General features: G+C 43.0%; 1 protein-coding gene across 1 annotated transcript in view; it reads left to right on the plus strand.

Annotated features, from left to right (window-relative positions):
* Positions 1-15,202, plus strand: part of ATM (Serine/Threonine-kinase ATM-like protein) — a 312,761-nt gene that overhangs the window by 57,582 nt on the left and 239,977 nt on the right. The window contains exons 13-18 of the mRNA XM_087389269.1: positions 9,745-9,819; positions 10,700-10,741; positions 10,904-10,974; positions 11,087-11,135; positions 11,326-11,397; positions 12,005-12,169. Coding sequence (XP_087245395.1) covers positions 9,745-9,819; positions 10,700-10,741; positions 10,904-10,974; positions 11,087-11,135; positions 11,326-11,397; positions 12,005-12,169 — 474 coding nt within the window. The remainder of the gene's footprint in view (positions 1-9,744; positions 9,820-10,699; positions 10,742-10,903; positions 10,975-11,086; positions 11,136-11,325; positions 11,398-12,004; positions 12,170-15,202) is intronic.

The raw sequence follows: 15,202 nt of genomic DNA on the forward strand, positions 1-15,202 counted from the left end.
AGACATTCCAGAACAAGGTTTCCATGCGATGTGTGTAATTTTGGGGGGTTTGAGAAGTCCCAAAATTTGAATTTGCTTGGGCTTGGTGTTATTGCATGTGATGTTTGGGAGAGTGGTAAAAGGCAAAGGTGACGTGGCTAATTTTAAGAAGCATGTGGCTACGTAGAGAAAGAAAGGCACCTCGACGAGCTGGCAGGAAGATGGAGATGATAGCTTGCAGGAGCATTCCAGAGGGGATCGTGGGCTCATGGAAAATAAGTATGTGAGCTTCGTGGCTCGAGGAGTTGGGGGGGGAAGGCTGCAGGGATGGAAGTCATTGCGCAGAGGGAAGGAGTTGGTGAGCTCGCAGGGGGTGATACGAGAGCTCGGGGTGGAGGGAATTGCTTGGAGGTTCCAAAGGGCTGGGAGCCTCGGGAGGCTGGGGTCGCTAAGAGAGGAGGAGGAGAGCCTCGGGAGAAGGCGTGTGCTCCATGAGGAGAAGAGGAGCTGTGAGGCAGCATTGATCACAAAAAGGAGGTGTGGGAGAAGCGTCGGGTGCTATGGGATGCAGCTGTGGCGTCGCTACTGTGTGGCCGGGGAAACTTTGGAGACACTGGGAGGTCGAGGATGGCGCAGAGGAAGGCATACCGGGGACCTTGGAGAGGAGACAGAGTGTGGGAGCTTGAGTTACTGGAGGCGACTCGATTGCAGGAACTCCATGAGCGAAGAGAGGTGGTCGCGGGTTCTGTGAGCTGGGGGTCGTGACTGCTCAGACTAGGAGACAAATGAATAGAGGGGGAGCATCTCTGTAAGAGGGCGTGACGGTTGCCTTGGAGAGGAGCTTCTGAAGTTTGGGGATCGAGAGCTTGAACGTGGCCTGGGAAGGATGGCGCAAGGAGACCGTGAGCTGCTGGTTGTAGATGGGCGTCTCAACTACGAAAGGCAGAGTATCTTGGTGGAGATATGAGCTTAAGAGGTCGTCGATTGCATTAACATGGAGCTTCGGGACTTGGCTGGGGAACGCACGTAACTAAAGAGGACGATACGCTGAGAGGGAAAGAGGACAAGCACACAAACTTGGGTTTGAAGTGGAGAACCGTGAGCTGGGGGACTAGATGAAGGGAGTATCTCTCTAGGAGGCTGGTAACTATGACAATGAGTAAGCTTCTGTGATCATGCACTTGGGGCTTCTTTCAGCCCGTACAATGCCGCGCGAAGTTTGCACACCTTCTTCCCATCACCTGGATGTTGGAAACGTTCCGCGCGCTCAATATATACTACTTTTTGAAGTTCACCATTTAAGAAGGCTGACTTCGCTCCATGTCAAAATAGGCCACTGATGGTGGGCTGCCCAAGCTATGACCGTCTGAATCGTCTTCAGGAGCAAATGTCTCTCCATAGTCAACTCTTCTGCTTGAGCATAGCCTTGTACTTATCCAAAGTGCCATTGGATTTAAACTTGGCACGGTAAACCCACTTGGTCCGATAATCTTCCTTTTCTTGGGTCTGTCAACAAGATCCCGAGTGTGGTTCTTCAAAATGGCATCCATCTCTGCTTTCATACAGCCTGCTACTATGGGAACTCCCTTTGCTTCTTCAAAGGTTCTTGGTTCCATGATCTTCTAGATCTAAACCATCAGAGCATAATTCACGGTAGGGGCTTTTCTTTGAGACCTCCTCACCTCTAAATTGCTCTCCCGAATATTTGTAACTTATGAATCCTCCAAGGTCTTTAGGTACTACTTTGGTCAATTCCTTGCCTTTGCCGGGGTTGGTCTTGTTGGCGTGGGTGCCTCAAACTTCGTATTTGATTCTTCGGTTTCTCAATCCTTTGTCTCCTTTTCTTGCATGATATCTTGATCTTTGGGAAACAATTGGAGCTTTTGGTGTAGTTGCTTTTCGCCTCCATATACTTTTACTCGGGACAAAAGTCAAAAGTATCGGGAAAAAAGTCAATCACCGTGTCAACTGCATGCTGATAATAGTGAATACATCTTTAGATATGGAGGAAATTCAAGTACTTTTGCCTTGTTCTTTACATTTTGAGTGGAAATCCCTTGCTATAACTCTCATTGTACCAAAGAGGTGAGAGCTATCTTAGTCGACCAACTATTGTCTCTGTGCCAACATGTAGCACAGAATGTGTGTGTAGAGTAGCGGCAAAGCTTTGCTTGTACTTGCATAAGGCTCGGAATAATCTCTCTTAGGAATCCTCTACTGGAACACCACATCCCCGCTCACCACTAGCTGCTTCATAGTCGGTATGCCTTTGATTCTTCACTATATGCAAGCGTCTGAAGATGCGATCATTTGAAGCAAACGCTATCATATCTCTCATCGCTCACAGACGTGTTAGGGCCTAGGACCAATAGGCTGGAACCCCCTCCTGAAAGGCATTTTATTCATTGGTGAAATTTAGAGTACAAAGCTTTGCAGCTCGTGGTTGGTTTGCACATAAACATGAGTCTGCAAGATACATTTCGTGGGAGCAGAATGGTGCCTAAATTTGGCAAGTCCCCTTGTTGTCCTTTTGCCCAAGTACTGCTACATTCTAGAGGTGCCACGAGTTGGCAACTATGGGCTTGCCAAGCCTGTGGTCACACACTCCAAGGTGGATTGCCCTCTTTGTAGGCAGCCTGAGTCCCTTAAAAATAGGACCATTTACTTGCACAATGAATTGTAGTGTGTAACCATGTGAGCCAGTATTTGTTAACTCTTGCATGCAAATAGAAATCTCTAGACTAATCCTAGTCTTTGTGGGCGTCCCCACCAACCAATCCAGTGCACAAAATGAGGTCAACCCTCTTTGATGGTGGTTAAGAATCTTGACCGAGGTCAAAATACTTAACCTAGTCAAATCTCACTGACCATAGTCAGCACAAATGCTTTGGTTGACTGACGTCAACCCTCCTTGGCGAAAACCAAGACTCCTTGACCAAAATCAAGCCTCACTGACCGAAGTCAAGGCTTTGACCAAATAGAAGAACTCTTTGACCATAATTAAAGTAAATGAAAAACTCTTTAATTATGGTCAAGTAAAAGGTTAAGTATTGTATTTACTTGCAGTATTTACAACTTAGTGACATTGTACCCAATGAAGATACACCTCTTGCTTCTAGCATCCAACTTAATTGGTATGCCTTTTGGGTCGTAGAGTTGGTATGCCTTTGATTCTTTACTTTACCTTATGAAGGTACAACTCTTGCCCCTGAGATCCAACTTAGTCATGTCTTCGATGTTTACATGCACATATGCACCAGAACCAAAAATCCTTAGATGAGAAATAACAGGCTTCTTGGTTCTTATGGAGTCTTCCCTTGCATTGCTTTGTTCGTTCCTATTCAAGTTGTGGACAGCCATAGTAAGTGCCTCACCCCACAAAGATCTACGAAGCTTCCTCCCTCTTAGCATACCTAAGGTCATTTTAGTGATTGGCTAGTTCTTCCTTTTTGCTACCCCATTGGCTGGGATGTGTGTAATGTAGTCAGTTGTCTTTTGATCCCTTCCTTTCTACAGTAGGTGTCAAAAGCCTTTGAGGTAAACTCTTCCCCTCGGTCGGCTTTGAAGGGTGTTGATCTTCTTCCCGAACGCTTTCTCCACCCGAGCCTTCCAGTCTTGGAACTTGGTGAAGGCTCGAGACTTCCTAGCTATATAATAAATCATTCTACTGAAATCATCAATATAGACAGATAATACTTGGCTCTTGCAAGTGATGTCGTGGACATCTTTCCACATAATGTTTGAGTGTACCAACTCAAGTGGAATGTTGCCCTCCATGCCAAGATGGCTCCTGCGAGTGATGCCGTGGTCATCTTTCCACATAATGTTTGAGTGTACCAACTCAAGTGGAGCATTGGTTTGTTGTTTAGCCTCCTTCTTTAGGAAAGCCTCCTGGTGTTGCTTGCCCTCCATGCAAGCTTGGCATACTTCAGCAATATGTGGAAGTCCATCCACAAGGCCTCCTCTTTTCATCTCTGAAAGAGTTCCATAGCTCGCATGCCTGAATCTTTTGTGCCTCAACTTTGAATTGCGTGTATCCGCTTGAGCCATCAAGGCCGTGATCTTGTACAGCCCATCCTTCTCTATTCCTCTTGCCAGTACTTTTCCCATTTCCTTTGAATGGATGAGCATTCTTCCATCATCGAACTCAGCCTTGATCGTGTTCTTAGATATCTGAGTGATAGACAAAAGATTCTTGCACAGATTTGGAACGTAAAGAACATTAGTGAGTACCTTTTCTTGACCTGAATCCATGGGAACGGAATGCTTTGATTCCTTCAATTGAGCACCTCTTGTTGTCCCAATGGTCATGTGTGAATCCGGATGTGCAGCCCAAGAGAGAGGCAATCAATAGAGCGAGCTAGAAAAAGCGAGCAAGCCCAAAAAAGCGAGCGACAATTAGTTGAACTGATTGGAAAATCAAGCAAGCAAAAAAAGAATCTAAATTTTTTATAAAATAATTGCTTGAAGAATAAAGTATTCAAAAGAGTGGTTATGTGTCACATTTCTTGAAATTGAGTAGTCTAAAGTTAAGGACTATTGTAACATGACCCCATTTGGGTTTGGCAATTATCGTGGGGGTCACTCATAAACATGTAACATACCACTTTTGTGCATTGAGGGGTATTTTTTAGTGGGAGGACTTACATGTTGTTTGTGTGCATGAGGGGATTTATAAAAAAGCAACTTAATGTAATTTATATATGTAGATATTTTAAAATGTAAACACATACATGGGTTCAACCATTTACATGACAAAATGTAAATTGCAAGAATAGGGGTAATTTTTAATACATGCTTGCTTGCACATGCTTTATGGGTTTATGAAGAGTGCTCCCCAGAGTGCAATTAAAAGGTAGAGGATTTTAAAATTTGGTTTTTTTTTTGCCAAAATAGACAGTGTCTTTTCGCTCCCCATTATGGGAAACCTTGCTTTAAACTTGGTGCAAAAAATTGGACATAATTTCACAAAATTCATATTCTGATGCACACAATTTTTTTAGATGGTGCAAAAAGGCATGATATTGATCTAAATCATGCCTTGTCATTTGATTTGATATGTAACATTATGCCATTTATATTTGATAATAAATAGATGTAGGGATGTTAAAAACTCATCTTTTGGGCCAAAAAAATCATATGTTGACATCTTGCAAAAATACAGGGATGTGAAAATGTTCTCTTTTGGGCCAAAACAGGGAGCGCGTAAATGTCCTCTTTTGGGCCAAAACAGGGAGCGCGTTAACGCGCTCCCTGTTTTGGGCCAAAAGAGGACATTTTCACATCCTTGTATCTTTTGATTTACAAGTCCAAATAGGGTCATGTTAACGCGCTCCCTGTTTTGGCCCAAAAGAGGACATTTTCACATCCTTGTATCTTTTGATTTACAAGTCCAAATAGGGTCATGTTACATATCAAATCAAATGGCAAGGTGTACTTTAGACGATTATCATGTCTTTGTGCACCATCTAGTAAAATTTAATGCACCAAAATATGAATTTGTGGTTAATTTGTTGCATTGGTTAGATTAGTGGGAGGTCAGAATAAATCATTAGGGAAGGATATTTTTTCCAATAACAAAGAAACATGGGTTTCATTCCAAGAGTGAACAGAGTTAAAAAAGCTAAGCATTTACATATGCATGGAATCTAGACTAATCCATGCAAGGAGTCCTTGGAAACACCCCACCTGTGTGGAAGGTTGCATTGATGATCTCAATTACTCTAGTGGAAAGAGAGAACTTGATTGCAGTTATTGTAGGGTTTGTCTTTAATACAAACAATGAATTGGAAATTAAACATACAAACTATCTCATGGATGATGTGAAATTAGTGTTAGTGGCTCAGAAAGTTATATGCATATTTAACCTTCTAGCATTGAGGAAACATATGGACTTTTGAATAAGTTATTATTTTTTGCTACTGAAATGGGGGATTTATAAATCTTTTATTGTTTTTTATTGCTCGCTTTTTTTGGCTCGTTCGCTTTTTGTTGCTCGCCTTTTGGTAATCCTCCCCAAGAGACTCCGCGGGTCTTTAGAGACCCAGTATAGCTGCTTATGCTTGGGCATTGATGACGACATAAGTGTTGCTTTGCTTGCTAAGTATGTCTTCCTTTTGTTTTTCATAAAAGTTTTTGTTTACCTCTTTTTTCTTCTCTTTCATTTTCTGTGTAGATTTTTGGTCTTTAGAACAACAAAAAATCTAAATTTGTATGATTGGACTTATTCTAGTCTCACAAAGGTATATGTGAATCCGGATGTACAGGTTGTAGTTCCTTGAACCAGTTCTTGTTATTGGACATATGTTTGGAGGCTCTATTATCCCTGTACCAGCCATCACTATCCTCACTAGCCATCACTATCCTCACTAACTGTGTAAGATGAGTAGTGCTTGATGACCAAAAAGAACTCCTCTTTCGCCATGTTCGCTGAATCTGGCTTCCATCAGTCCTTTGCTTTGTGGCCTTGCTTCTCACAATCCCATCCTGGTTCCTCTTCCTCTTTTCTCCACTGTCATTTGACTTGCCCCCTTTTGAGTTGTCGTTGGTCTTTGGGCTTGCCTTTTCCAGGCTTACCCTTTCCGCTTTTACCTTGTCAATAGATCTGTCGAGTGTCTTTTCCTAAGTTTATTCTTCCAAGAGAAGGGGCTAGTTCTTCAAAAGTTGCTGGTGCTACCGCTGCCTTGCAATCATGGTCATGAGGAAACCCTTGTTTTTTCTCGGGAGCGTGCCAAGAAGGAGCATAGCCATTTGGGCTGAATCTGTCTTTTGACCAACTGTGGAGAGTGGATCTCTTATCTTGGTGATATGCTCTTGAATTAAATCCCCATATTCATGTTGTAGAGCTCTTTTCAAGGTCGAGGGTCCTCGCAGCATTTGTTCACTTTGTACATGTCTTTGAGGATGGGCCATGCACCAAAGGAAGTGTCCGGCAAGCTGAATATGCAGGAGAATAGAATCTATAGTGGTGCCAATGATGATGGCCAGGGCCTCCACATCATGCGTCACCCAATCTTTTATTGCCAGCTGGTGTCCCAACTCCATCCAGATTTGTGGTGGGCTGTGGCCTGGCCTCATCTCAACTCCAGTCGTGATCTCTCACATCAACCTCGCCACTAGGTGGCTCCGGACTTTCATCTTCCCCAGAGAGGATAATTCGAACCATCAAGCGTACCTGCCTCCCCAAAGCTGGATTGGATATCGAACAGCCATGATGAGTATGTGAAAGGCTTAGGAGGGGAGATTGTCCTTCTCTGCAAAAATCATATTCTTGAAATGGGGTTGCCTCGTTCTCGAGAGGGGAGGCAAGTACAGATGCTGGGTAAAATATGGCTGCTCCTACTGAGATCGACAGAATAGATGAACTGCCATACTCTACACAATCTGTGGGGCCTTGATTGGCTTAAGTAGCTGCATAGGAATGACACAAAATAGTCATCTATTTATAGCATAAGTAGGAGCCTGGAGTCTGACCAAAATATTCGACTTTCATTGCTGTGGAAACCCGATTCGGTCTATGGATCTGGCCGACTGGATCCCAACCTGGTTGGGCTGGTTTCTGCTCTTGTTGCAGCTGCCTACTGCCCAGGCTATAAATAGGCCCTGGCAGTCCACTAACCGTGCTGTATTTGCTGCCCTGCTGCAGCCAGACCTGCCACATGGACACGCGGCTGCTCCAGCTTCACTTTCATGTACTTCCAGTCTGCCAAACCTTCTGCAAACCATGCATAGGCCTTTTGTCTAGGTAAGCTCCCCACCTATATTCCCTGACCCGTTGTCCTCCTCATACTAGGGTTCACAGTGGGTTAGTGACACTCCAACAGCTCTGTCCAGATGGGCTGGCTGCTGACTGCTGGGTAGGCAGTCTTGCCATGAGCATAGTTGCCCATGGGCCATTACACTGATCCAATTTGCTTTCAATAGCTCAAACTTTGGCTCCTAGAGTATCAAGTCCTACATTGGCTACAACCATAGTGCTTCATTTTCATCTTATCCTTGACAAGTGTCCACAACGGGATTCTTGAGAACTAATACCTGTTGGATTTGAGTGTCCCAGTGTTTCGTAGGCCCTTTGGGTAAAGTGGTAAAGCTTGCTAGAACTAGCCATGGTTAAATAATACTCACACAAGGCTTACTCTCTTCTCTTGAAGCTGCCCATATGTTAAGCAGCCGTGAATTGTATGGACCTGTATGAGCACCACAGCTGCTTTCGCTATCTAATCTTGTGTGCATTAAGTCCCTATCTTGTCTTTCCCCTTCTATCACCTTGGGGAAGACCCTAGACCCCATGTGCTTGCACCTCTCACATACCCATAGCTATTCTAATCGTGGGTGGGGAAACCTTTCATTATGGGTTCTTGCTGCCTAGGGTTGCTTTTAGTTAGATACCCCCTAGTGATCAGCTCAAGTGCATGATTGAGCATTCCTATGCTAACTTATAAGCCCAGTTTTGAGGACATACCAATTTGACTAAGGATACCGTCATCCTTACACCGTTAAGGTGACATAATGACTCATCGTAGGTGGCCTAATGAATCTCATCATGTCTAAGTATCCCCGTATCTTGCAAGTCTTATGGCTTTGTTGGTTGTCAGAATCCAACTCCATTGGATTAATTGCAATTTGGTTAGCTTCTGGTCCTTTGTTTCTCTCGTCTCAACATCATGTACTGATTTGCAAGAAGCATGACTTGGCAGGAGTTAGGAGGAACATTTCGACAAGCATTAGCTGTAGGTATATAATTAGCATAGTAATCAAGATGAAAAATTTCAAAGAGCGATCCAAACTTACAATCATTCGAGAGATGGGAAGTAGAAAAGGTATCATTAGTAAGACGAACTTTGCTTCTAGGAAGAATGAGCTGGGATGGTTTGTTGGAGTAATAGGATGGGTTTGATAACATGATGGGCCACTAGAAGCTATTTTTTAAGATGGGGGTGATGGCTGGAGCATTGAGGCACACCTACATGCACTAGAGTGATTAGGATGTGATTTGTAGAGTTATTATCATGTAGAAGACTAAGCAAAAAAGTCAACAGGGGAGTCTTTCCATCATGTTGATTATTGCTATGCAGACATTATTGATTTACCATCGTTTATGTCTAGCATTCACAGGAATGGCAAAATGTTAGTAATGGGAAATAAGTATGTACCGACTTGTATGTTTTTGTGGGGTTTCTACAGGGGCATTGAGGATAATCATCATACCATGTGGCATAGGGGGTAATTATCACGAGTGGTACTGGAAGTCATTGTTTCCTTTCAACAGAGCTTGACATGATTTGGTCTTTTCTTTGCTTCTTGTTATGTTTTTTTGGTCATAACTAAAGAGTTGCTAGCAACGGGCTTGATGTTGTGCAATTTTTAAACATAAATGAATTTCGCTTTTGCTACTTAATAGTGGGAGGGGTGAGTTGTGGCTTGAACAAGTACTCATCCTAGGCTATAACTCGTGGGCCCTTGGAGCAGATTGTCACATATTTTCTCCAATACTCAAAGGTGTGGACATGGTTAAAGAATTGTTAATAACAGTTTTGATATATTAAATAATAAAACAATTATAATCTCTGAGTACTTCAAGCAGGAGACTTGTCGTTGTAGGCTAGTCACCAAATGGCTAAGATTACCCTGCTGTGCAGAAAAAGAAGATCCCCTTCACTTATTTGCTCTCCGTTTCTCTAGAGAAAAGAAATGAAATAGGCAAGTGAGAAGCAGTAAAAATGTAAGAGCATGATCATTTACCGAATTTTTTGTTCTGTTGTGCAGAGTATTGTCGATTGGGAGTCAATCTGGGGCGCTGTATTACATTGGTTACCTTTATTGAGTAATGTACATGTCATAGTAAGTTTCTAGATTTAATTGATTTGATATTAGTATGGAAAAGTACATCGGTCTATTCAAGGGAATGAAATTAAGTTTTAATTCTAGTCCCCCTTTGTTGTATGTGAGGGGGATGCAGAAACTGTACTTCCACTAACTTAGTAAGTGTGACCAAAGTACAAGAATCAAGGATGAAATCATGTGAGGATCTCATACAAAATCACGCAGAAGAGCTCTGCTGGAGGGTGGGGCAAGGGAGACATGGGCCACCCAAGATGAAGGGGTGGGGATGCTGGAGCAGCCTAAGCAGGAGAAATGGCAGGAGGAGGTCTGAGGGGCAGAAACAGTCTTGGAAGGCATTGGGATAGTGCTGGAAGGGAGGCACACCTTGCCACATTAGGGGGAGCCATGAGGAGAGGCGGAGAGAATGTGCTGGTAGGTGGAGCAGCCTGGAAGAGGGAGAGGGCTAGGGGACTGGGAAGGGGGGGTAAAAGGAAGTCCCAGGAGGACAGAGAGAGATCGTCAGCAAGGTGGAGGGATAGGAACTCAGGTCAAGAGCATCTGATCCTCAGCATGTCATCTGTGCATGCTGATCTGTGAATGCAATACTTGCTACATGCAGGTGTTTAACACATTTTGATTATTTACTACATCGCAATATACCCTGGTTGGGAAAGTCTTTGTTAGGTGATGTGCTTGGTTTTTTGACAATTTACTACATTACAATAAACCCTGGTTGGAAAGTCTTTGTTAGACGGTGTGCGTAGTTTCCCAAATTGTGTCAGCACTTGTTGCAGCCTGTTTTTGTCACGTGTAGCTTCTAGCCTCCATTAACACAGATGACTGGAGTTTTTTGTTTATATTTTTTGAAATGGTGTGGTGTTTGCCACTTGTATCCCAGGTTGAGGAGGCCTTCAAGCTTCTAGGTTATCTTTTGATACAGGTAATTTCTCAGCTCTGAAACTATTAGCTCCTTCAACAACTCAGGAATAATATCATCTCATTATCTGTAGTGTGCATTTCATGTACCATTTTGTACTAGATGATTATCCACTTGCAGAATTTTTGCACATTAGCTAACAGTTCTCTTTGAAACATGTTTTAGAGCCTTCTACCGGTTTACTCTGTGCCTCAAGATTTTTGGGCTCTCAAACCCTTCGCTGAGACTCCTTCTGGGTAAGGGACGTGTCATGCACATGATCTAATGTGAGATGGGGCGTATAGATGATGTGTAGTCTGGATTTTCTGTAAGGATGAAATTTTCATGGATTTTTGGGGGTTTTTGCAGTAGTATCCTCTTTTTTGTGGCATCATTCTTCTCAACGTCAGCTGAACAGGTGCTACTGCTTATTCCAATTGGTGTAGCCAGTACTTGTTGTTTCTACTCAATCTTATATGCTTTTAACTCTTATTTTATCGTTCCCTTTAGGCAAGGCGTGGATCAGCGGGCTTTTAATTAATTTGCTTACTTAACATTCTGCCAACAGACCATCACTGACAGAAATTACATCTGATTCCTGTTGACAGATTGCTGTTTCTGATGATTTAGAGTTACGAAAGAAGCTGTTGGGGTGGGCAATGTCATCCATAGATGTAAAGGTAAGTGGCATTTCTATAAAAAATGAGATTAGCTACAAGATCATTAACTAGCCTGAAGTAGTGAGGGTCCCATCACGTCAGTTCAAACATGACAATACAAAAATCTGACCATCGTTGTTCTGGTGCTAGCTGTTGGCTTGATGCCACCTTATTCCCTCCCACCACTATACCATGGATATGCATGAAACTTTTCCATGCAGGAAACGTTTTGGTTTCTGAAACACCGTTTGAATTAATGAAATGGTGGGGGTAGGCTGAGTAAAGAAAATTTGTGGACGCATGTAGAAGCATTAACTTCACAGGAATACTCCAGCAATTACAGCAACATACTACCCACACAAGCTAGATGTCTTGTTGTGGGTTCTTGTGGAAAGGCTGTGGCATCTCAAGCATTTGATTGATACTTCATAGATCACACGAAGACATGAATCATTGGTACTTCATTGGTTAGGCTGATCTTTAGGATCTTCATTTTAATTGGGGGAAGACGTATCATTAGGATGCTGACATTACCTTGCTACAGATAGTCTGGAAAGCTTGTTTCATGTTTTCAGGTGGTTTTCTGTCAGAAGTCATCATTAATTTTCCAATGCTTTTTAATGTACAGGAAAATTTGCAGCTGAAGAACATCTATTATTGGGGAAATTTTGTGACATTGCTGAGTGCAACCATTTCAGCTCTAACTGTTGGATACGTGCCTTACACATTGAATCACTTTACCGAAAATAATTTTCCTTCTCCTGTTATGGACGAATTGGATGATTGGGCCAAGGTGCTTGTGTTCTTCTTTTTGTCGGACTGCTTTTGTGAAGGTCAGAAAATAGGTTGTCGTTTTCTTCTGATATGTACTGTATAAAAGGTCCATAGCTTTGACATAGCACTGTCAAACAAATCCCGCTCCCCCCCCTCCTCCCCTCCCCCCTCCCCTCCACGGCCTCGGCTCTCGGTCTCTTTTTCACCACATTCCCTGTCGCTGTTCCCTATTTTTCGGCTGTCTCCAACTAGCAGATTATTGGGGGGTCTGTCAATAAAAATTTAAGCTTTGAGTTATAGTCTTCATTGTCTGATCTAGTATAGTTATGATGGAGCATTACTCTGCTAGTGATGGTGTATGTACATACGATACCCTTATTCATAAAATAGGTCTTAGCAAGGAAGAATGAAATCTGAAAGAAAAGCGAGGATAGTATTTTGTGTAAGTCTCCTTCATAACCGGCAAGGCTGTATATGGGTTGGGACGTCATCTTTCCTATGCAAACCCGTGATAGTCTTAAAGGGGGATTGCCAGAGCCATAAGTTCAATTCTTTGGTCCTTGGTAAAGGACTAGTGACTTGATTGCTTTACCACGAACATTTTAGTTGGCGATACAATTGGCTAATTCAGATGATGCAGCTATGTCTGCAGATATAATATTGCCGGCCCTTACATCTGATGTCATTAAATGCTATCAATTTTTCTAGGATGGAAGGAATATTCTTTAAAGGGAACTTTGTCTCCCTTTATTTCTGCGTTGTTGAACATAACGGTAGGATGGGAAAGGTACTTCTCTTTGGGGATCGAAATCGTGAACCTTTGGGTATCTCATGAAATCATGATAGCACATGATTTCATGAGATACCTATCCATCTGTCTGAGGCTGAGCCTATGGGGTTTCATGGACCCCGATGCCCCTATAAAAACCTAAGGACGCCTTGACTTTCTGTGAGAGCTAGTTGGATGTCTCATTAAGCTATAATCTCTTTATCCCTGCCATTTTGACTTTCACATACAGCTATTACCTGCAAGTGACCATGCTGTGCTAGTATCTGCTCCTCTTCCACATCTCTAATGCCACTGTTAAAGCTCATTGTCCTGGCTTCAAACATTCATCCCCTTGGTTATAGCCTAGTATTTGGACATGTTTGACGACAGAATAATACGATGGGAGATGCTAGGCCCTGCTTAGGAAACTGCTAGCTAATAGGGACTGCACCATCCCCCGGATGTCCAGACTCTTCTTTTGCAAAATTTTGTGGGAATTGGCTTGGTTATCACAAAGGTAAAGTCCTTTAAGGGCGTGGAGTTCTTCGTACAAAGTAAGGCTCTGCTTTTCTCCCACTATCTGGACTCTGTATTTAATTAAATGAAGTTGCATTTACTCCAAATAGAGGCATTGGTTATTTATCCGAGGAACTTGGTGCCTGTTCCTTGATTGCTTACAAACGGGGACTTTTGATCATGATGTATATTTGTCATATCTTGAAATCTTCTCTTGATGTACAGCTTCATGGCATTAATCCTCCTAAGTAAAAAACCAATCAATTGGATTTTGTCATTGTGGATGCGCTTTGTGAAAGCTCAACATGAGCTCAGCAAGGAATGCACAGTTGGAAAAGGAATCCAGATCTCTCTTCATGCTTGATGACTAAACTTCTAGCTTCTCCTTGAGAATGTGCAACTTTGACACGCACCTTCTATGCATGCTGATGCAAGGTGGGGGCACACATGCATTTGCCTAGATTGGTCTGAGTTTGAGAGTCAATAAATATTCATGTTTTCCAGACCATAGAGGCTCAATTCAGAGCTACCAATAGCTTCAACTGTGTGCAACCTTCTCTTTCACATGTTCATTACTCTAAAAACTTCTTCCATAGCTGAGACATGCTTCCATGGTCAAAACTCTCATATTCCATGCGGTTTATCCCATTCCTTGTTTGCGTAGGTTTTTACATGCGCCCGTGTCTGGTCTTTTGCTGTTGAAAAGCAACGAGTCAAGTTCTACCAAGCATGCTATGAACTTGTTGATGGGACATGATTTCTTACAACTGCTTTCGTTTTTGTTTTTGTTTAATTGCTTTTGGAAAAAGCGTCTGGCTATCAATTTGTCAAGAGAATAGATAGAAAAACAAGTAAAGACAAAAGCCTCTTGAGGACTGATCACTATACTTGGGGTAATGCTATATGGGTTCTGTAACCAGTTCCTAGACAGTCATCGCTTTTGAGGTAGAGACTCTGAATGGAGTTTCCTGACCCCAAGTTCCAGGACACCCATTACTCAGCTGTTTCCCTTTTTCAATGACCTTCTGTGTACTCCCATTCTATCTGTGGTTGGTGTTATGAGGGGAGTTTATGTGCAACATCTGCCTCTCAAGGATCTGGTGTGCCATAATTTGGGAGGTGCAGACGGAGGATATCAATTGGCTGTATATTGCAGTGATATAAATAGAAGTGTAGGGAAAATGTCAGGCAAGCAATGGAGCAGGCTGATGAGGGACATGCCTATACTTCGCTAGGCCAAAAACCACATTCATCCTGGAAGGGTGATTTGGAGAGCATGGTGGTGCCAGATGGATTGTTGAGAAGATGCACTAATGGCTATCTTATCCAAATGTGCCGGATACATTAAGGTTGAAGAGAATCAGGTTCAATCGCTCCTCTTCTGTGGCGCGAAGCTGAAGCCCCTTAATGGGCGGGTGGATCTGTTCCTGCTCCAATCTTACCCTCATCCAAGGGCTGCAGAATTAGAACTGAGATCTTTAGGGCGAGGGGTACCTCTCCAGTACTGTTGTGTAGTTCCAAGGACCTAGGCTGCAAAACTCTTGTGGGAGTGGCTGGTTTGGGCAGGGCTTGCGCCTTGGAAGCTGAAAGAGAGGAGCCGAGTTTGGGAAAGTCTATTAAATTCTTCGGAAGACCAAAAAGGGTCTATGAGACTTAAAGAAATTGATACAATAAACTGATGGGTGGAGCCACTGAATGGGCATCAACACTTTGAGTGAGAGAGTGTCAACCCTAGGAGGGGGCATTGATGTGTGAGGATGGTGCGGG

This window comes from Dipteris shenzhenensis, chromosome 18 (genome assembly GCF_047967505.1).
Source record: "Dipteris shenzhenensis isolate YYH24624 ecotype China chromosome 18, Dip_SZ_1.0, whole genome shotgun sequence".
Taxonomy (NCBI): domain Eukaryota; kingdom Viridiplantae; phylum Streptophyta; class Polypodiopsida; order Gleicheniales; family Dipteridaceae; genus Dipteris; species Dipteris shenzhenensis.